Genomic DNA, 22,451 nt, shown 5'->3' on the forward strand with positions numbered 1-22,451 from the left:
TGCTTCACAGTAAAAAATAAAACCTGATCTAAATGCAAAACATGACAAACTGCAGACTTAAAATACCAAAAACTGAATAGAAATCAGATGAATATAAAAGTTCAGATTACAAAGAATCAGCTACAAATAACAAAACAGACTAAATTATACAAAAAAATAAGCAGATAATAAAATGATATGTGGTATAAATAGTGAAAGGATAACCTTGTTACTTCAGATCATCTGTGCGTCAAAGAAAATTGAGTTTATTGCCTTGTGTGTCATTTCCTCTTCGTCTCAACGTGCACTCTTTTGCGCGCTCCCGCTGGCAGGGTCTATGGTGACATTTGGAGACACAAACGCGCTCTCAAAGAGACCGGAGCTGTGAAGAGAGAGAGAGACAAAGAGGTTGGACTGCTTCACTTGAGTGTTTCAGTGTGGAAGTGGAAGTGAAAGTGGAAGTGGGGGAAAAAAAAAACACGAGAGGAGGATGAAAAAGTGAAACCCTGACCTGCATCTTCTCAGGCTGAACTTTGGTTTCCAGCAGCAGCAGCAGCAGCAGCTGTAGCGGTCATTGCTCATGAGCGGGAAAACGAAAGGCAAAGATGATAAAGACAGCGCCGCCAAAGGTGAGTGATGATGAAGACTGAGGAGATGAAGATGTTGCTGTTGTTTATTTGTTTATTTATTTAGTTATTGTGATCACAGAAGAGCGCAGAGCTTTTGCGATGGCGCTGACATCAGCATACTGGAGTCTTAATTGTGTCACATGGACGCAAACTGGGTTTATTTACACTAATGTGTGGATTTTTCTTAACACAGAGCGATTTTCAGTGAATTATATTCGTGATCCACGTGTTTTTTGTCTGGATTTGGGTCTTTTAAATAATGCATAAGTGCAATTACAGCACTAATCCACCAATAGGAAGGTTTCTGCTGACGGATCTCATTTCAACAGCACACACACACACCAATGTATTCCCTCCTCTCCTTGCCTGGACAGCAATAAAATCGACGCGCAGTACACCATCATGCAAAACTGTGAAACTACCATTGCCATGGAAACAAAAGAGGGAGTAGCCCACGAGCTGAGCTGAGCAGGCACAAATATTGTGTGTGTGTGTAGCTTTTATACAGAGACATGTGTTCATTCATTAAAAAAAAGGTAGATAAATACAGAGCATAATTATGAAAATGTGATTGGATGTGACCTATATTAAGCCTTTGTATCATATAGTAAAGGTTTAAAGTCATCCTGTATGTGGGACACTGGGAAATTTACTGTATAGCTGAATAAATAAGTGTTTTCAAATTAAATTTGCAGTTTTGAACGTTCCAAACGTGGCAATTTAATCATTAGATATTAGTTTTAAGCATTAGAAATATTGTTCTCATCCTTAGCGTATAGAAGTAAATATTCCAGCTGTATCGCATAATGCTCATAATAAATATTAAACTGGAGCTTGAGGTGAAATGTTAATCAAAAATCAATCTCATTATGTCAGAAAAATCACACTTCAATATTTTACCTCAAACATTCATAAACTAAATATGTACTAGTGATGGGATATGATATTATTGATTATTGGGATTAAAAGCACTAACAATAAGTTAATCGTGGTCATCACTAGTCTCTAGTTTGACTAGAATATGCCGTCTAATTCACCAGCATACAGTGCTTGTGATCTATTTCCTAATGCGCCAGGATGAGGAGCTGCATCTTTCCTCATGACCCAAAGACACAGATTATGAACGTGGAAATGACTCGGACGAAGCGACTGGCTCTTAAAAACAAACATAAGACACAAAGAATGAATTATAAAAACATCTAAAAAGCAAAACAGGATCAAATTCAATTAAAAGCCTGAGGAGAAAGGTCAGTCTTGACTCTGCTTTTAAATGTCATGCAAAAAAAAAAAAAAGAACAAACGCATCTCTATGAATAGTCTGACAGAGTAATTAATCTCGTCCACACGAGTGAGGGTGAAATATAGCCACACATGTTTAACAGCAGTTAAATTTGTCTGTCAGTAAATGATCCAGTGTCAGTGTCAGCAAACTCTGAAAGCTCCAGGCTGGTGCAGCAGCAGCAACTTCTGTACTTTATAACATGTTTGTATGGCCGTCACCTCCCACTGAGTTTTTCCTGTGACTGCGGTGGAGTTGGACGCCTGAATGTGATGCAGATAAAACCTGATTGGACACATTTGTCCGATTCTTGTGAAAGCATTTGGCGTTACCCTCTTCAAATGATGATAGATTTAAAATGTCATTTTCAAAGTGATTAAATACATAAAACAAAGAAAAGCACCATATTTCGTTAAAAGCAGAGGTCTCAAACTTGCGGCCCCCGGGCCACATGTGGTCCTCCAATCAATTTTATGTGGTTCGCCACTTAATTTTTTTTTTTTAGTAACCATAAATACACTTTTATTGTGGACTACATATCGTTCCATATGAACACAAACACATTTATTTTGAAATTCTGTGAAATATCAATCATATTTTACTAATACTATTGCGATATCATGACACGCCTTGACCCATGTTGTAAATATTATGTTTCAGTAATTGGCATTTGCCTGGTGTTTTTTTAGTTACATTATCATGTTGCAGTTAAAGTACATGATGGGATAATTATAGCGCCGCCAGCTCATTTATTCATGACAGCAGTGGAAGGAAAAGTAATTTGCTTTTTCTTTCTCTTGAACTTCAGGACTAATTTGTTTGTGATCGCAACAGAAAGACGCGGTGAAAGTTAAAAGTGCTGGTTTAGTGGACGCACAATAAACTTGATTTACGATGACATTTTCTCGAGAAAACAGCTTAGAAAGGACGAAAAGCAAACACGACAGTAAAAGGCAGTAAAACCAAGCCAATAAAGAGGAAGAGGTGATTTCTAAGAGGCTAAATCCACAGAGAGGAGACAGCAATAATAACGCCTGTATGTTATGATGGAATCCACTATAGCGGTCATGTAATATAGTCACTCCCAGTGACCCAGTCTAAAATTAATGAATCAAATGTCATGTTAAAGATTATATTTAAGTGGGTATTTGACCAGTTGGAATGTGGTTAATCTGCATTTACAAATGACTCCACTATATTTTTGACAGTTTAACGATGCACGGGTTAACAGATGAGATGGACTCACACAGGAACTGGAGGTGGAGGCTGAGATCTGAGGTTCTGAGAACAGGAGTTAAAAAAAAAAAAAAAAACACTGAAGTCAAACAAATAATTAAACACTAGAGAATCACGATATCTTCAAGACAGTCTTGACAATTTACCACACAGAGTTCTGTAACAACCTGGACAACAAGGGGCTAGGGAACCAGGAAATAAGTAGAGGCTTGATGAGGGGATTGGGAGCAGGTGTGCTCCCGCCGCAGGTGACCTGATTGCAAGCTGAGATGAGAGCAGGGGGAGGGAGGAGACAAAGGCGGAGAGGAAGGCGGAGCATGACATTTAGACCGGATTATTTTAGCGTATATTAGGTTTAGTACAGTCCTACTTCACTGAATGGTGCTGCCTTCAAACATGTGATAGTTATAGATAGTTATTTGAACTAATTAGTTCAGGTGTCTTGATCCAAAGGGGCATCGCTACTAAGTGTCTGGACTAGATTAGAATTAAAAAAATTGAGTTTTTAATTTGTGAAGGCAAACGCAAACCATGTGTCAGCACTTTCCAAAATAAGGATATCTGAGAAAATTGCTTAAACTGGAAGAGAAACTGTTACCGTGTAATTACTGTAGTCCACATTCATCAAATGAATCGATCCAATGAGTCGTTTTATTGACGCTCAACAAATGAACACAGAGGCGTTCAGAGATTCACTGACTGAAATCTCATCACCTTTTAACTGTTCTGTTTAATACATTGGCGGCTTTAGGGATTAAGTTTTTAATAGAATAAGAACTCGTTCACAGTCTTATACACTGTACATCATGTTCTAATCCACATCTACAAAGGCCTGCCTCTCTTTCTGTGTGTGTGTGAGGAGGAGACACTTCATCGCCACAATAGTTAATTAACCTCGATTGTGGCACAGCAGAGGTCAACATCACTCAGTAATTAAGGCCAATCCCGTTTATGCATCATGTGACTTGTCCTTGATTAAATGTTGTCAGTTTATACAATAATCCATCCATAATACACACACACACACACAAACCACCAACCTTACACATTCATTAAATTATATGCTTACTTTAATTTTTATTCAACTAAAATGTCCGAAAATATTCTCACATGTTTCCATGACTGACCACTTTACTGACTTAAATTAACCTTAACCACAACTACAACTGGCCTTAAATTAAATGTAACCTCATCCTAACCATACAACATGTCTTCACCTTCAAATGTAATCATTTACATCATTGGGACTAGCATTTTGTCCCCATAAGGGAGACAGGTCCCCAAAATGTGACTGAGTAAACAAACGTAGGTCCCCACAACATGAGTAATACCTGGACACATATACACATGTTAACCCGTTAAAAGCTCTTTCAGGGTGTGACAGAAAGTGAGGACCAGCCAATGTGTCCTCACTTTCCCAAAAGTCCTCTTTTACAATGCTATCTGACAGTATGGTGCCATCTAGTGGCTGATAACGTGAATCACTTGCCGTGACTGACAGCCGATGGGGCTGATAAACTTGAAGGGGAAACCACAGCAACAGCTGCTGATGTTTATCTGTTTATTTATGTATCGTGAATGACCGTGATGAGATACTGGCTACCTGCCCAGGCTGCTCTCCAGGGAACCTCTGCCAAAACGTACCATCCTGCTGCTGCTGCTGCTTCTGCTGCTGCTGCTGCTTCTGCTGCTTCTGCTGCTGCTGCTGCTTCGCTATTTCAAGCCAAGGCTATGAAACTATTTTGGTTGACATCATTACAGTAATGTCTTTGGTTAAAGCTAAAATTATATTTCTGTGCAATTTAGATGAACGGAGAAAGAAAGAAAGAAAGAAAGAAAGAAAGGGTGCATTAAATCAATTTAATATTAATGCTACTACGACCACCACTACAACAACAACAAAAACTACTACTGCTACTAGTACTGCTATTACTACCAGTACAACAACAAAAATGACAAAAACTACTACTACTGCTACTACTACTACTACAACAAAAACTACTATGACTGCTACTACTACAACAACAACAACAACAACTACTATGACTGCTACTACTACCACTACAACAACAACAAAAACTTCTACTACTACTATAACAACAAAAACTACTACTACTACTACTACTACTACTACTAGAACAACAGAAACTACTACTACTACTACTGCTACTACAACCACCACTACAACAACAAAAAACACTACTACTGCTGCTACTACTACAACCACCACTACAACAACAACAAAAACTTCTACTACTACTATAACAACAAAAACTACTACTACTACTACTAGAACAACAACAACTACTACTGCTACTACAACCACCACTACAACAACAACAAAAACTACTACCACTGCATTAACAAAAATGACAAAAACTACTACTATGACTGCTACTACTACTCCCACTACAACTATCACTGCAACTACAACTACTCCTTCCTCCTACTGTTACTACTAATTACTACAACAACAAAAACTACTACTACCACCACTACAACAACAAAAACTTCTACTACTACTATAACAACAAAAACTACTACTGCTACTACAACCACCACTACAACAACAACAAAAACTACTACTACTACCACTGCAATAACAACTACTCCTACCTCCTACTGTTACTACTAATTACTACAACAACAACAAAAACTACTACTACTGCTACTACTACCACCACTACAACAACAAAAACTTCTACTACTACTATAACAACAAAAACTACTACTGCTACTACAACCACCACTACAACAACAACAAAAACTACTACTACTACCACTGCAACAACAACTATCACTGCAACTACAACTACTCCTACCTCCTACTGTTACTACTAATTACTAGAACAACAAAAACTACCACTGCTGCTTCTACCACCACTACAACAACAAAAACTACTACTACTACTACTACTACAACAACAAAAACTACTACAACGACTGCTACTACAACAACAAAAACTACTACTGCTGCTACTACTATCACTACAACATCAACAACTATCACTGCAACTACAAATACCTCCTACTGTTACTACTAATGACTACAACAATAACAAATAAAAATGAACTTAACAGAGGAAGGGCATCAGCTCCAGTGATCTGACAGGTACTCTGTAGTGAGGCAGGTAAAAGTACACAAAACAAAAATCCCAGATGCCCGATGTTGTGCAGATCAACCATGGAGAATAACCCTCCCCACTCTTTCATGCGTTTGAGAAATAAATGAATTATATAACTTCACCTGACAACAGAGTGCCTTAATCTTTTCTTCCCCTGCTGCAGTATAAACATCAAACAGGACTTCTGGGATTTTGTTTTTGAAGAAGTAAGCTCATCATTTACATTTCTATGGCACCTTTCAAATAATCCAAGGCTGATTTGCAGAGTCTGTAAAGGAAAATAAAAACAATAGTTGGAATATTTGAGGTAATGATTCTAGTTTGCTTTTGTTGTCATGCAGAGATTTGGAAAAATCAGACATGGAAGCAGATTTATTTGAAAGAGGTTGTTTTTTTTCTCTCTCACACACATAGCTTTGATGCTTCTCTCTCTTTAGCTTCACTTTTCGAGTTGCTGAGTGCGTATGTTCTCCAGCAGCATCCTGCTTCTCTGCCTTCAACCGCTTTTATCGGTTCCTGTGTTGTAATATAAGAGGCAACACACACACACACACACATGCAGTGCAATCCGCTCTTCCTTTCTGTATCATCTCACTTCTATAGAGGCTGTTGTGATGCAACACAGGAAGCACTGGAGCAGCAAAACCATGTAATGGGCTGATAATATGAGGTTAATTGTGGCTGTGTCATGGACTGACCAGGCAGTGTTGTTAGTGCACTCTGTGCTGATGTGAACTGAGGATAAACTGTGGTTTCGTGTGTGGTTTTCTTTGTTAGAGGCAGGCCTTTTGTCTTGTTTTAATTGTTATATTTTATTCATTTTGTTGGCAGACGTTGACAGAGTTTAAGAATGTTCATTAGGAAACTGTTTGGGTGAATTAGTTTGAATTGAGTGAGTCACAGTGTCTTCTGTGTTTGTCCTCATTATGATGGATGAAGAACGTCATTTTGCATCCTGGTGCACTGACGCAGACAGAATGGAATGGATGTTAAGGTTTAATGTATATAAAACGTCAAGTTTTATTTAACAGCTGCAACAAATCATTATCTGTTCATTACTTTCTTGATTAATCGATTCGTCCTTCGGTCCATTAATATCTAAAAAATGTTTAAAAAATGCTGATTGGTGTTTCCCAAATTGTCTATGAACCAATATCATTCACTTTTAATGGTTTCTATGTTACATGGAGCAAAGAAACAAGAAAATATTAACATCTAAGAAGCTGGGAAATCATAGCGCTTGTTTTAAATGTTAAAAAAAAAAAAACACACTCAAACTGATTAAGTGTCTAAACTTTAGACGCTTCATTTTTCAGTGAATCGTTTTTGCCTTACTTTATTTGTGTTTAAAATGTTTCCCATGTCAAAATAATGGTGTCATGTGAGCCCATTGGCCAGAGCATGTTATGACACAATAATAAAAAAAAATCAATAAATCAATAAATAAATTCATCTTCAAATATTAGAAGTTTATTTGTGTTAACTCACCTTATTTCTTTAGGTCATTGTTAGCATTTATTCCTCCTCCTTATTTATTTCCCCTGTGTTTTCCCCCGCGCGTAATGACTTTATAGGATTTTTCCATAGTCTCTGCCTGAGGCTGTAAGTGCAGGGAATCAATCACAACATGCAGCTTTCTATAAGAAGGTCATACATAATACGACTAATACCAGTTCCGGGTTTGACTAATATTGTGTTCAATAGAAAATGAGTACTTATTTATTTACTTATTTACAGTATTTCAGAATTAAAGTTGAGTTTTGGTGATTATGTCACTTAGAATGTGGCATGGATGTTGTTGGGACCAGGGTTTTTACACACAACCATCTCTACAACAGCAGAATATCACACTGGGGGCCACTACTGCTACAAGTCATGTGTACCTAATAAAGTGGCCAGTGTAAAAGTTCCTATAACACATGAAAAACTACAAATAAATTCACGTATAAAATCTAAGATAGGTTTTGGGATACAGTGTGGTTACCTGTGGATTCGGGTTAGAGGTCGGATGGTAGGTTAATAGAGACAAATATACTAGAATCACACACACTACACTTCCTCGATAGATCCTGGGATTTGAGGATGGCCTGCTGGCTCCCTCGCTCTCTTATTGTGCCAGATCAGCGGGGCCTCGAGATGAATCATTAATGACCGGTTCCAACGGCTTAATGGCCTCTAATGTTCTGTAATGATCTCCCGTCAACGCCATGTGCGCGGCCTTAATGGATCCAATGCCGTGGAGAGTTCACTGCTGGCTTGAACTTCGGTAATTCCTCCTCTTTTTCGTCGAGCCGCGCACAACGAGGAAGTGCGCAAAAGGCCATGAGCACACGGCTCCGGAGCTCCACGGGCGCAGCATGAGTTTCCCTCTTCGCCGATCCACCTCAGGTAGGAGCAGAGGAAACCAGCTCGAATGATCTGATTTCAATCGGACTATGACAATATTACCTCGTGATTCTTTATGAAGTGATAATCACGCGACTCTGGACTGTGGATTCTGTGGTTTAGAGCAAAGGCTGGATATTTAAAGTTACAGTCCGGTCAATAAGTGACTTTACGAAAATACTTTGTTGTTGTTTTTGGTTTATTTAATGGATTTAGTTAGTGTTATATAAGGCTGTTCAATGTTAATTCCATCTTTTTAAATCGCAGTTCAATTTATTGTGTTATTATTTGAGTGAAAGTGCGTTTTAAATTTGAAGCGCTGTCCATGGTGCTGAAACCAGACTCACCCCGAGCTGAGCTGCTCCTGAATAAATCACAGGGTTTTAAATGAAATTGTCTCTACATCTGGCACCATTTACTGCAATCAGCAATTGACTTACAGTGAATATCGCTGTGATTCAACAGTCAGGAGCCAATTATTCCTGATCCTGCAGCTGTATCCCTGTCCTCCACGCCCTCAGGGCAGAGCATTGATGGACAGAGCCAGAGAGGCCTAACTTCCAAATGTCAAATGCCTTGACATTACACGTCTCACTGGACAAGATGAATCTCAAACGCCCAGAGATCTTGGATCAGAATTGTCTTGTACTCCAATATTGTTGCTGCCAGAATCCATATTTGCCTGCAGGGCGGTTTCTTTCCTCTGTAACTCTCTCAAAATAAGATTAACCATTGACTGCAACACTGTCCAATATGGCCAGGATTTCACATTTTCAATTTCTCAACAATTTATCATTTCATATGCTTGAACCTTTTTGTGTTTTATTGTGGAATTGATGACAGGGGACTCCTTAAACCGGTTTTTGTTTTTTAAAGTGTGATTTATACAGTTAAACACTGGAACAAGTTAAAGCAAACAGCTGTCAGTTTACTATAAATGATACTAGTAACCTACTGTGGAAGGTCATACAGCAGTAGCCAGAAACGTACTGTGAAAGTACAAATATTTGTACAGTGAATGTTTTACCTGCATGTTAAAAAGTACAACAAATTAACCCACTTTCACTCTTATTATTATTTCACATTGTTCGTCGACGTGCTGCTGCGTTTCTATTGTCAGAGGCTGACAATCTGCTCTACTGTCGTTTTGAGTGAGAATCACACTCATCAAAGCGCTCTCTGGGTATTTGCTGTAAATAGATCTCTGTCATCGTCTCCAACGTCAGCTGTCGGATGCCTGTAGGTGGCGCTACAGTGCTCCATACCAATCTTATCAAAGTCAACTGGTCTTTGAACATGTTGGTTTGAACGTATTGATTTATCTTTTTTTTTTAAATAATTGTTGTTAGGTTTTGAAATCTAACATCTATATTTTTAAATGTCCAGTGTGTAAGAAATGGTGACATTTAAAGGTGAGGCAGCAGAGTGTTCCTTTCCTGAGCGTCAGGGAACTACGGTGGCCTTTGCAGACCACAACTCTTTCCACTATCTCCGCAATTCCCTTCTTTTTCGTCTTTGTACATTTATGCATCAGGTTCATTTCAAATAAGTATGTAATTATTTCGACAGGAATCGCGATATTACTCGCGATATCAGAGGGAATGGCATATACAGTATATTTGTGCAGATCTGAAGATGTTCTCTTCAGTCTGTTGAGTAAGATGTGCTAAGTTCAAGACAATAATTAATCTAAAATGATATTTTCCAGTCCAGTCTGTCCCAGCGCTACTGCTTTATACACATAAACACTCCCTCAGTCAAATCTGATAGTTTTGCTTGAGAGAGTCAACATTTTAACATCAGCAACAAAGAAAATCACCTAAAGTTAAACACTGAGGCTTTAATAGGAGTTTTTCTCCCACAGTCCAAAAAACATGCAAACAGTGTAATTGAACACTCTAAATTGACTGTGTACATGTATGTTGACCTATGTCAGCCGGCAGCAGCAGCCCCACGACCCTCATGTGGATGAAGATTTATGATGTCAATGTCAGAAAACACTGTCAATAACGTTTCCATATCGATACCAGCATATTTTAGTGTCTTGATATTTTTCCTATACCAGTATTCAGTAATGGGCTCATCCCTAAACTGGACTATCACATTGTGATTTACATGAATATTTAATTTTATGCCAATACAACCCACTAAATTTTACACACTGGCCGTTTAATATTAAGATGTATTATTTCTTTTGTTTAGAAAACACATCACTTCTTCCCTACATAATTTAACTGCTTTGTTTAATGGATTCACGCGCCGCACTCTCCAACATCTACAATGTGTATGACATAAAGTGAAAAGGTGAAGAATTGGCGGCATCGTGTATACTGTGTCGGTCACGGGCTTGTTTACGCCGCGCGTGAGCCCTTGTTTGTGTGGCTCTTGCTTTTAGAGCCACGTGGTATGGGTTTAAAAGCAGGGGATCTCATGAATGAAAGATGAAGGACTAGACCAAGCTTTCACTCATTTCATTACATTGGCTGCATGTGTGTGTGTGTGTGTGTGTGTGTGTGTGCGCGCGCGCTCTCATATTTTCAGAGGACAGCGCAGATTGGTTATGGAATCATTTAAGGCTTTTTTTTTCACTCCTGCTACTCTCAGGAAATGTGGGATAAAGTGCACAGTTGCGCCTAAACAGATGAAGTTATCTGCACATGTAGAAGGCTCTTACCTAGAATAATTGAGCTCCTTCAGTCAAGGACAGGCTAAAAGGCTCCACTTCAGTGACCAGGTCCTGACCCCAGCCTCAGTTTGTGTCCACTGTCTGTCACTTTCTCGCTCATTCTCACAGTGGGGCGACAGCTTTACACTGACTTTGCCTCCTCTTCTGTCATGTTGCGTGATTCACCGCTCACCACATCCTCCTGCTCTCCAGCCATCGATTTCCTTGATACCTTTTCCACTGTCGAACAGCACGCGCTGGCTCGTGCCTGCTGCTCGGCGCCAGGTGCCACAGGTCGGTCGGCGAATCCTGTCCGAACGTCGTCTTCCGCTCGTGCGCGTGTGCACCACTTGAAGTTGCTGCATTAAGGCGCTGACAGCTGTGCGTCTGTTTCCCCTGCGGGGGGGTGGTGGGGGGGCTGCCTGTGGCCAGACGACATGCTTTTCTCTTTTCTGTGAGTGTGTGTGTGTGTGTGTGTGTGTGTCTGCTCTGGTGCAAATGCAAAGTGAACAATTAAAAAAAAGAAAAAAGGACGCAGCTCATTCAGACTGAAGTGTCGTCTCCGTTGTTCACGCTGCAGCCTTTCAGCAATGGTGAACCTCTGCACCAAAATAAGATGAGCGCCCCCTCCTTTCTCCTTCCCTTTCATTCTCCACTATCTCACTCTCACCAGTGCTCTCTCTCCCCCTCTCTACCAATGCCCCCCCCCCCCTTCTTTTAATTTATTTTCCTCATTTCTCCTCATATATTAGAAATGCCTTTCCTGGCTGTGTGGTTCTCTCCCTCTTCCAGTCTTTTCACCCCTTTCTCCCCCATCTCCCCATTTCCCTCCTCTCCTTCATTCATGCATCACCCTGTCATTTGTAGATATCTTCTTTCTCACTCACACACTTCTGAGTGCAGGACACTGAATGACACGATGACTTTTTCATGCTCATGTGGAGGATAAAGCCGTGTAGAAGATGGACGGATGTGATACAGCTATCACAACCTCATGCACCTGCAACCTTTTAATAAAACAGTTGAGCCGATGCCACAGTCAGTCATTTCAAAAAATATGAATGTCCAGCAGTGTGGCAAATATTCTGCTCCAATGAAGAGAGGAAATAACAAACATGATTGCTGCTGCTTTTATTCAATCCAAAATATCTTAACAACAAACCAACAAGGCAACAATTCTTATTTTGGTCACATGACGGCTCTGGCACATGCGGTGAGTGAAACATTTGATGTGATACTGGATTCTACTTTTTACTTTTTCCAGTGATTCCAGTTATTTTGGTAGAATAGAATCGAGAAGAATCTGGTGGTACGATACATATCCTGATACAGGGGTGACATACTAACACTATATCTACTCTCATTGTAAAAATAATGATGTTGTATACATATATACAGACATACAGTATATAGAGTTTTCTTTAGTCAAATTGCCAAAAGCCATTATGCCAACTTGTAGTCAGAGGCTAAAATACACACACTTATTACATATCACAATATTTACATATTGGTACAATAAAGCATCATGTCATGAAATGCTATGATATTACAGTTTATTGATGTTTTCTTACACCAGTAATGACCTGGACTATCACACCTAAAGTGATAACTTCAGCCTCACCAAGAGAAATCATCTCCAACTCACACTGGATGCTTGTACAAGAGGAAGAAAGAAAGAAATAAAGAAAGAAAGAAGACACACACGCACTCCAAGTTTCTCCCCTCCACCTCCACTATTTACCCAAATTATTCCTCCTCTCTTGTTGATTTCCCTCACCCCATCTTTCTTCCACCTCCCCCTCAATGACTCCCCCACCCACTCCATCATTCGCCTGTCAATCTCGCGGCGTGTCACGCGTCACAATCCAGTCTAACATGTAAATATCAAGCCACGTGGGGTTCAGGGCTACAGGTGCCTGTTGTGAAAGAAGTGCCTTCATCACCCCCCCCCAAAACTCACCCATCCTCCACACGCACACACATACGCGCACGCACTCACGCACGCACACACGCGTCCTCCTCTCGTCTTCCTCGGGGCGGGCAGGGCTGCAGCAGTTTTATGAACGGCACGGCTGCATCATGATCCTCTGCTCCACACGGATCCAGCTCCGAGCTGCCGCCGCCGTTTCATTGACAAACATCCCAGCTGCTGCATTTCTGTCACGGAGCGCGTCGAGGAGCAGCAGCAGCAGCAGCACCGGGGGAGCGGTGCAGAGCATCATCAGCAGCAGCAGAAACAGCAGCAGAAACAGCGGCTGCAGTTGCAGTGATGATCATCATGAGCAGCAGCAACAACAATAACCGCCTGTGTGCTTCACACCTGCTCACAATAAGCTGTTGATTCCCCACTTGGACTTGGACTTGGATCCTGCACGCACACCCTCTCTTTTTTTGTCTCCCTCCTGTCCACGCTCTGCACAAGACGCACCAGAGCGTGGAACACACAGCATCTGTCGCTCAGATCCCGTGAGGGGGGGGGGAGGAGGATGTTGTGAGGCGGTGTCGTTATCGCTGCATGGCACTGGATTTGTTTGAGCGACTTCCATGACGCGCCAGGACGCACCGATGGAGGATTCTGGACTCCTTTTAAAACCGCGGTTATCTGCGGGACTGCAGCGGCCGGTGTGTGATGCGAACTGAGCCGTGGGTGGCGTAGACCCCCCTCTCCTCTCCTCTCCTCTCCCCGCACACCCACCACCCCCACCCCCAAAATCGCCTTATCAGCGAACTCTCTCCGTCCGAGCGGGACGCACAGCCTTGTTTCACCCCACCGAGCGGAAGATGTCCCGGGCCGCGGCCATCGCCAGCTCCCTGATCCGCCAGAAGCGGCAGGCGAGGGAGCGGGAGAAGGCGAACGCGTGCCGCGGCAGCGGCAGCCCGAGCAACAGCAAAGGCGCAAACGACAAGCCGAGCAAGCTGAACGTTTTCTCGCGCGTCAAATTGTTTGGATCGAGGAAGAAACGGAAGAGAAGGCGACCACCAGGTCTGTGGGTGCGGGGGGGCCAGGAAGGTCCAAGAGCCATGGGTTATACGTCTGTGGGTGCGGGGGGGCCAGGAAGGTCCAAGAGCCATGGGTTATACCATCTTCACCATCATCACCACCATCATCATCATCATCACTTCACAATCCATCACCCTGTGGCTCCACACTTAATCCTGTTGCACCACAGAGGTGACATGTGAATAACTTTGTCCTGCAGCAAAGTGCTGGAGCAGCATGTTTGTGTGATAAAAAAAAAAGAGTGAGAGAGCTGGAGCTGCTCCAACCATCTGTCAGTTATTGTGTGATTTGTATGTGCGCCACCATGTGCAGGGGTCACACACTGATCATTTGGCTCTGAAGGCCTGCTGATTGGAAATATACACAGCTTCTCCTCCTCCTGTGACACTTCCTGCTTCCTGCAGACTGCTGGATGTGAAACATGTGATCACGCGACAGTAATAAGGAATGAGTGCAGCTAATGTGTTGCGTGTCTCTTCCTGTCAGAGCCCCAGTTAAAGGGCATTGTGACCAGGCTTTCCAGTCGCCAGGGCTTCCAGCTGCAGATGCAGCCCGATGGCACCATCGATGGAACCAAGGACGAGGACAGCACTTATGGTAAGAGCTACAGAGACATTTCATTTTCTCCAACTGCCGCCTCTCGAAATCTCAACTTGTGTCGAAGCCAATAGTGATCATTGATTAATGTGCCATTTATTTTTTATTAATTGTTCCGACCATAAAATGTATTACAGTGCATGCCCAAAGGCCAGAGTGAAACCTTCAAATTGATTTTTTTTTGTCTGGCCAGTGGTCCCAACTCAAAGATGTTGACTTAAATACAATATATGCACTCCCGCCACTTTATTAGGTACAAATGACAATTACTTACTTGGCACCCATTGTTGTGGCATGTTGTACATTCAGAGACTGTCGTCTTTCTATCAGTCTGCTCATTCTCCTCTGACCTCAGAGAGCTGCTGGATTATTCTCTCCTTTTTGGACTCTTCTCTGTAAACTCTACACAGGGTAGTATTAGGTAATCCCAGTAGATCAGCAGTTTCTGAAAATACTCCGACCAACAACCGTGCCACATTTAATGTCACTGGAATCTCTTTCCGTCTCATGGAGATGCTTAGTTTGAACTTCTTGCCCTTGACTACCTGTGTGAGTGTACAGTATGTCCAAGAACACTGAAAGTTAACTTGCATATTTGGCATTTTTCTTGGGTAAATAAAAACAATGAAGTCACAATGAATGGATTTATAGCACAAAGACTACTGTTTCTCTCCTGAAGGTGAAACCACAGAGAAAATCTCTGCACAATTACGTCGGAAAACGAATACAAATAAGAATATCTTATACCCATGAGATAATTGACAGAAATGCATTTAACTGCTGTGTTTTACCCGAGATTTTTTTGTCACCATTTCAAGCGGCTGGATTATATGAAGCCTGAGCAGCTCAGTCTGAGATCTTTAGAGCTCATTAAGTCAAAGACGATACAAATATAGAAGAGATTAAAACCATTGCTGTTCATTTTCAAACCACATTCCTTCTCAGAGTGCAGTGCGATGCTCAGCTACAAGGTTTTTAGTGAGACTGAGCAATAGATAATGACAGACTTGGCAATGTCTGATTAAAAACCTAAATGTTAAATTCATTTGAGCAGAAGATTGAGCAAAATCTGTATTTCTCTGTGTTTCTCTTTTTCTTGATCAAAAGACTTTGATTCAATAGTCTGTGTTTCGTAGGTCACGGTTCATGAAAGGAATTATTAGAATTTGGTGGCGATTCGTCTCCTTGAGTGTACGATATATGATATTATCGCTTATCGGGCATAAAAGCACTCACGGCAATTTAATCCTGGTGAATTTCTATTATCGCGTTAGTCATGAATGAAGATAAACATAAGTATTTCATGTGAGTGACTTAACTACCCCTAAGACTAAAAATGTCTTGTCTTATTTTAACCATAAAAAGGGCATTTCTCCATTTCTTTTCTAGTTTATTAAGAAAAAACACTGTAGTTGTCCACGAACACTAGATTTTGTGTGTTCAATTTGAAATTTGAACAGTCTAAAACCCATTTAAAATAACATTTGTTTGAGCCTTTGTCTCAATGTGCACAAACAGGCCAAAACAAGCCTCTGGCGGCCTCTGTTGGTCATATTGGCAAGCGCATGTGTGGAAACACAGACAGACAGACACACAGAGCCACTAAAAACAATACTTTGCCGGCTTCCTGCAACAGCGCGAGTGAAATGACCGTAATAACCACCCCGTTGGCTTTGACGCGCAATTTCTCAGCTTTCAGAAACCGCTGGATTTTTTTTCCCGATAGCACAAACCGTCGCGTAATGCTGTAAAGGAGGTTTTCCTCTAGTGTAATCAGTAAAAAATGAATGAGTTGACCTGCACCACCAGTTCTCTGTCGCACACAGACAACAGTGTGTGATTGATGCAGCTAATTCGCCGCGGCTGTTGTTGTGGCTCTGATGGCCATCACTCTCTGCCTCGAGCGCAGTCAGCGTAACCAGCATCATGCATCAATCCCATCTCCTCCAGGAAAGATGTGGGCGCGAAAGGGAAAAAGCGTGTTCTTTTTTTTTTTAACGAGACGATTACATGTAGTGGACACCGTGTAAACGCCCCCTCCCACGCAAATTAGCGAATAAAGACCGGGTTTGAATGGATAATAATCCAGAAGAACCATTAAAAAGAACACGGATGGCTTAATGAGGACAATTAAAACAAGAGACTGACTCATCAAACTCCCCAGGAATAATTACTCCAGAGCTTTTGTTGTGCAAACATAAATAATGGTCGTTGTGCCTGTGCTACTGAACGCGAAGCACCGAGGGGGAAAACAACAACTAACATCAGATATTATCTGTTTTTTATTCTAAAGTAATATTTGTATAAGTCTTATTTCCACTGGGGATTATTTGATATAGTTATACTTACACTGTAAGTAAGAAACAACTGAATATTAAGTAATAAGGCCATTTTCATTTATTCATTTTAAGTGTGTATTGTGTAAAAAAACAACGGTTGATTAACATTCACTGAAATTAAAGATACAAATTCTGACTTTAGCCACTATTTTATTATAGTATTGGTTATTCTAAATTGTGTATTTTATTTCCTTATATTGTATATTTTTCACTTGTCTATCTCTGAACCATTTGCTGTGTAATCTAATTTTGTGTAATCTAATCTAATCTAATCTAAATTTAATAGAATTTCTAATTTCTAATACTAGAAAATAAATATCAATATTAAAACATGACATTAACAGAAAAAAATGATCTTACTGTAAAACAATGTTGTTAAGAACAACTTTCTCTTTAGGGAAAAATCACTCTATAAATCGTTATATATCATTATCAACTTCATTTTACACGTGCTATTCAAAAAACATACACACAAATCTTGAGTAAAATTCTGGCGCAATTCTGCAAATTTGATTGCGGACCTAAACAAAATCTCCCGTGACCCAGCTGTGGGTCCAGACCCACTCTTTGAGAATCACTGGTAACACTTACAGTGTTACTTTAAAGACTCTTCATTTTAACTCTGTAATTTGACACTAATGATGTCTAAAGTGAGAGTAAATGTATAATAATGTAGTATAATTTACTCTTGCTTCTCATTTTGAACACAGCTGTCTTCAACCTGATTCCAGTGGGGCTTCGTGTGGTGGCCATCCAGGGGGTCCAGACCAAACTCTACCTGGCAATGAACAACGAAGGCTTTCTCTACACCTCTGTAAGTCACCAGTCTGACACACACACACACACACACACACAAATATTTTGGCCTTTTGGTCTCCATGAGGACTGCTGGTCCTGACAAGTACAGTGTTTATGCCAGAAAATGTCCCAAAGAGGTTACAAATGCAAGTACACGGGATACTCCCACACTGGTTTCTATCACCTCAGACGGACTCTAAACCTTAACCATAATTACTTTTATTATGTAATTAAAACATGTCTTCACCTGAAAATGGAATCATCACCTCGTATTCACAACATAAGGAATACGAGGTATACACACACACACACACACAGAGCTATCTGCACCGACTTCCATTTTAACCAAAGCCTTATCCATACCTTAACCATTACCACTTAATGCCTAAACCCTTACCTTAACCTAAATTCAAATCTTCGCCTTAAACATATTCAATTGCTCAGAAATGAGTGTTCTGCCTCATTGGAACCAGGTTTTGGTCTCCATGAGGACTTCACACACACACACAAACACACACACGCACTCTGGTTTCCATGACGTCAGAGGACATTGCATTGACTTTTCCGGAGACTGACTCTAATTTGAACCATAATTACTACTTAAAACATGTTCTTACATTAAAATGTAGGCATTAAGGGTTCGGAAACAGAATGTTGTGGATGAAAATGACTTCTTTTGCCACTCGTGAGTCCACGGTACCATTAGGTGCTATACTCCCTCATCCGTCTGCAGATATTGTGGCTCCTCACGATTGATTTCGGATGGTCCTCCAGCCTCCTTTTGTTTATTTCCCCTCAGACGTTCTTCAACAGGAAGATTACTTTGTGTCCATTAATGCAAAGCTCCCCCCTCCTCATCCAGCCGGACACACACACACATCCATTTTTTTCTCTGACAGGTCAGGAGGCTGTGAGTGTCTCACAGTGCCTCTTTTTAAGATATTAATGCCGGGTTTTTTTCGACAACGATGAGCGAACACCTCCGGCAGTTTACACATGGCTGAAAGAAAAGATGAAAACGAAGAGAGAGGAAATAAAAGGGAAAAAGCCTAAAGTAATAAAAGCTGTTACGCCTGTGCAGGCACGTATTCCACCGACACTGTGTCTGACCGGTCATGTCCAGTCCTGCTTCAGTCACAACGCTGATATCACTTGCTTCATCTTCTCAGCTGATATTAAACGGAACACAGAATATTCACAGATTAAAACTCTGACTGATGCCACGGGGGTTCTTTCTCAAGCGCCAGCCACCTAATCAAATTTCACACAAGATTAATGAAGTACATTGTGCAAAATAAATAAATGAATTAATCTCTTTCTGTATCTATCCGTTTCCCCCGGCAACCCGGGCTCCATCTTTCTCTCAGTGGGCTGGTTGGTATTCAAGGGAGTAGCTGGTTGCTATGGAGATGCAGGCATAAGGAAATGCAAATGTCAGCTGTCCTAAGTTGGTGCAGTTTGTTCTTGGAGGCGAGAGCACGGCCGAGATAATGACTCAAAAAGGCGAACAGCTGATGGATGGAGACACTGAAGGCGATATGAGGAATGATTTCTTTAATGGAGTCGCCATTACACACTCGCACCTCCTGCGACTCCCCTCCATCACCGCCACCACACCCCCTCCACTCCGTGTCCACTTAATCACCTTCCTTGTCTCCTTTCCTTTATTATTAGCTCCAATATCTGTCACTTTTCTTTTTCTTTTTTTCTGTCTCCCTCAGGAACATTTTACTCCCGAGTGTAAGTTCAAGGAGTCTGTGTTCGAGAACTACTACGTCACCTACTCCTCCATGCTGTACCGGCAGCAGGCCTCGGGCCGGGCCTGGTACCTGGGGCTCAACAAGGAGGGCGGGATCATGAAGGGCAACCATGTGAAGAAGAACAAGGCTGCTGCACACTTTATACCCAAACCACTCAAAGGTAAGATTAACTGGATTAACTGCACTAAGCAACAAGTTAACCTAAAATAACAGGAAATAAAGCTATTTTCAACTATTTAACCATTCAAATGCCATTTATAAACATGGTTTCACACCTTTTGGCTCACAAAAGGACAATATTGCATGTACGGCATGAAAAAGTCAAACTTTTTGATAAAGAGACGTTGAAGTCATCGCATTTATGATGATATTTCACATCATTTCAACATAAAAGTGCTTGTTTTGATGTGGAACGATAAATAGATACTTGATATGAACATGCCATGTTGTGTTGCCCTCATGCACTCTGGATGTGTGTGTGGAGATGCTCAATTGCCCTAAGAGGAAAAATTATCTGTATCATATTTATTTAAAACTATAAAAAAAATATATTTTATTTATTCTTTGTTGGACTGATATGATTTTTTTTTTTTGCCTTTTAATGACTTGAAATCATCAGTGTTGCAAGAGTCAATTAATTTGACTCTTGTCAAATTCACTGAGTTAGACCAGTACCAACTGTTGAATTCATCTCTCTCTCCATGTGTGTGTGTGTGTGTTTGCAGTGGCCATGTACAGAGAGCCCTCCCTCCATGACCTGACAGAACTCTCGCGCTCAGGCAGCGGCACGCCGACCAAGAGTCGCAGCGCTTCAGCCCTGCTCAACGGCGGTGGGAAGTCACCGAGCAACAATGACTTATCCTAGCCCCCCACCCCTCACACACACACACACACACACACACACACACGCTCACACACACACATTTGTGCACACACTTATCTCAGGCGGAGGGAAGACGCCCGACAACAATGACTTATTCAAAGCTCCCCACTCCTCAAACACACATGAACACAGATACACGCACACACACACACACACACATCGACATACACGCAGATCTCAGGCCGACATGCCCACACCACACATCAGGCGGGTGAGGGTGAGGGTGAGGGTGAGGAGAAGAGAAAATGGAGGACAAGAACTTGTTGTTCTTCCACTTTTACGGAGCCCACTGTGACTGACTGTGATGTAAATAAAACAAGGACAATCAATCCATGTGACTCTGCTGCTCTGGTCTGCAGAGGGACGGGAACCTGTGAATCTCTTCCCTTAACTACTACTACTACTACAGTACTACTGCAGTACTACTACTACTACTACTACTACTACTACCCCTCCTGCTGTATCATATAGACAGAACGAGGGAGGGAGAGAAAGAGAAAGGAGGGATAGAGAGTCAGTCAGTCACGCAGTCCTCTAAAACAGACTGTTACCGAGAACCAAAGAGTCCAGGTGTTACTGCTATGAGAAGGTTACAGAGCAACAAGTGAAGGAGGCAAGGAAGGAAGGAAGGAAGTCTTTATCTATTCTAACGTACGCTATGTTTACACAGAGTTCAAGGGGTTAAGTCATATTTTTAAAAATGACAAACACGATCCTTGTACACTTATGAGGACTGATCATTTGTTTGCATGCAGGTGCGCCTGTGTGTGTGTGTGTGTGTGTGTGTGTGTGGTTGGGGATTTTACCTTTTTAAGATCCGTTGTATAATCAAATAAAAAAAATAAAAAAACCTCCTGAGGGCTTTAGCAGGTTAAAAATAAGGTTTACTGTATATGCTTCCATGCTTACTTCTTACAAGCGATGCCGTTGTTTATCTTTGCGTTTGCCGTCGTCGTTGCCGTTTGTTTGTTTGTTTGTTTGTTTGTTGTTGCATGGAAGCTTGTGGACCTCTGCTCAGTAGCAGCATGCTGAAGGTCCTTATTCCCCCCCCCCTCCCCCTGGTCTTATGTGTTCCTGACCAAAAGAGAACACTAGTGAGCCAATAGTGTCGTACCACAACACTAGTGATCCAACAAACGTGAGGGTGTTTGAACACTACTGGACCAATAGTATTGCACCAGAACATGAGTGGACCAATGGTGTTGGACCAGAACTTTGGTGAACTTTTAGGAGCACAGATTAAACTTCATATTTTTGGTTCCTGCTGTGGACAAAGTAGAAATGCACTAAATAAACTCTTTCTTAAGAAGTGACACATCTGTCTTGTCTTATTCTGCTCACGTGACCTGGTGTTTGACCTTGTATTATTATTCTGTCTTGGACTTCGGAGGTTGTTTTTGTCTTGCCTGGAGACCTTGTGAGGTGAAACAAGACAAGTGGGACGGAATAATGCTCAATAAAGCCAGAGCGATAAAAACAAGGCGAGCCAAAAACAAACGGCAAAAATCAGAATAATTAAAGTGCATGACAGCCTGTGTGTTTTTTCGGCAGGATTATGCAAAAAAACCAAACGGGAAGGTGAGGTGTGACACAGGGAAGATGATTCAATATTCACAGAGAAGGTCAAGACACAGCAAATTATGTTTCTCATGAGATAATGCACAGAGTAGGACTTGTTTTTCTAGCTTTTCAGAAATGAATCAACATGAGAACCCATGCAATTGACAGGTTGAGATGAGGGTGACTTTCACACATTTGTGCAAGTGTGAATTAAA

General features: G+C 41.3%; 1 protein-coding gene across 3 annotated transcripts; it reads left to right on the forward strand.

The window, feature by feature from the left end:
* The first annotated feature begins 356 nt into the window (after nt 1–356).
* fgf13b (fibroblast growth factor 13b) lies at nt 357–21,989 on the forward strand. Of its 3 annotated transcripts, none has more exons than XM_058626623.1 (5): nt 357–608; nt 14,786–14,896; nt 17,946–18,049; nt 19,755–19,953; nt 20,519–21,989. In XM_058626623.1, the coding sequence occupies exons 1-5, from the start codon at nt 560–562 to the stop codon at nt 20,656–20,658; spliced, it is 603 nt and encodes a 200-aa protein (XP_058482606.1). In that variant the 5' UTR covers nt 357–559; the 3' UTR covers nt 20,659–21,989. The 3 variants fall into 3 exon arrangements, with proteins under 3 accessions (XP_058482606.1, XP_058482607.1, XP_058482605.1); XM_058626624.1 differs by lacking the exon at nt 357–608 and adding an exon at nt 8,414–8,636; XM_058626622.1 differs by lacking the exon at nt 357–608 and adding an exon at nt 13,514–14,281.
* Nucleotides 21,990–22,451: the final 462 nt, after the last annotated feature.

This window comes from Solea solea, chromosome 4 (assembly GCF_958295425.1).
Source record: "Solea solea chromosome 4, fSolSol10.1, whole genome shotgun sequence".
NCBI lineage: Eukaryota > Metazoa > Chordata > Actinopteri > Pleuronectiformes > Soleidae > Solea > Solea solea.

Excerpts from the sequence above, each read along its gene's own strand:
- fgf13b (XM_058626622.1), top strand. The coding sequence starts at position 14,080 with ATGTCCCGGGCCGCGGCCATCGCCAGCTCCCTGATCCGCCAGAAGCGG. Across the intron at positions 14,897-17,945 it reads GGACGAGGACAGCACTTATG|CTGTCTTCAACCTGATTCCA; the intron begins GTAAGAGCTACA and ends TTTTGAACACAG. Across the intron at positions 19,954-20,518 it reads TATACCCAAACCACTCAAAG|TGGCCATGTACAGAGAGCCC; the intron begins GTAAGATTAACT and ends GTGTGTTTGCAG.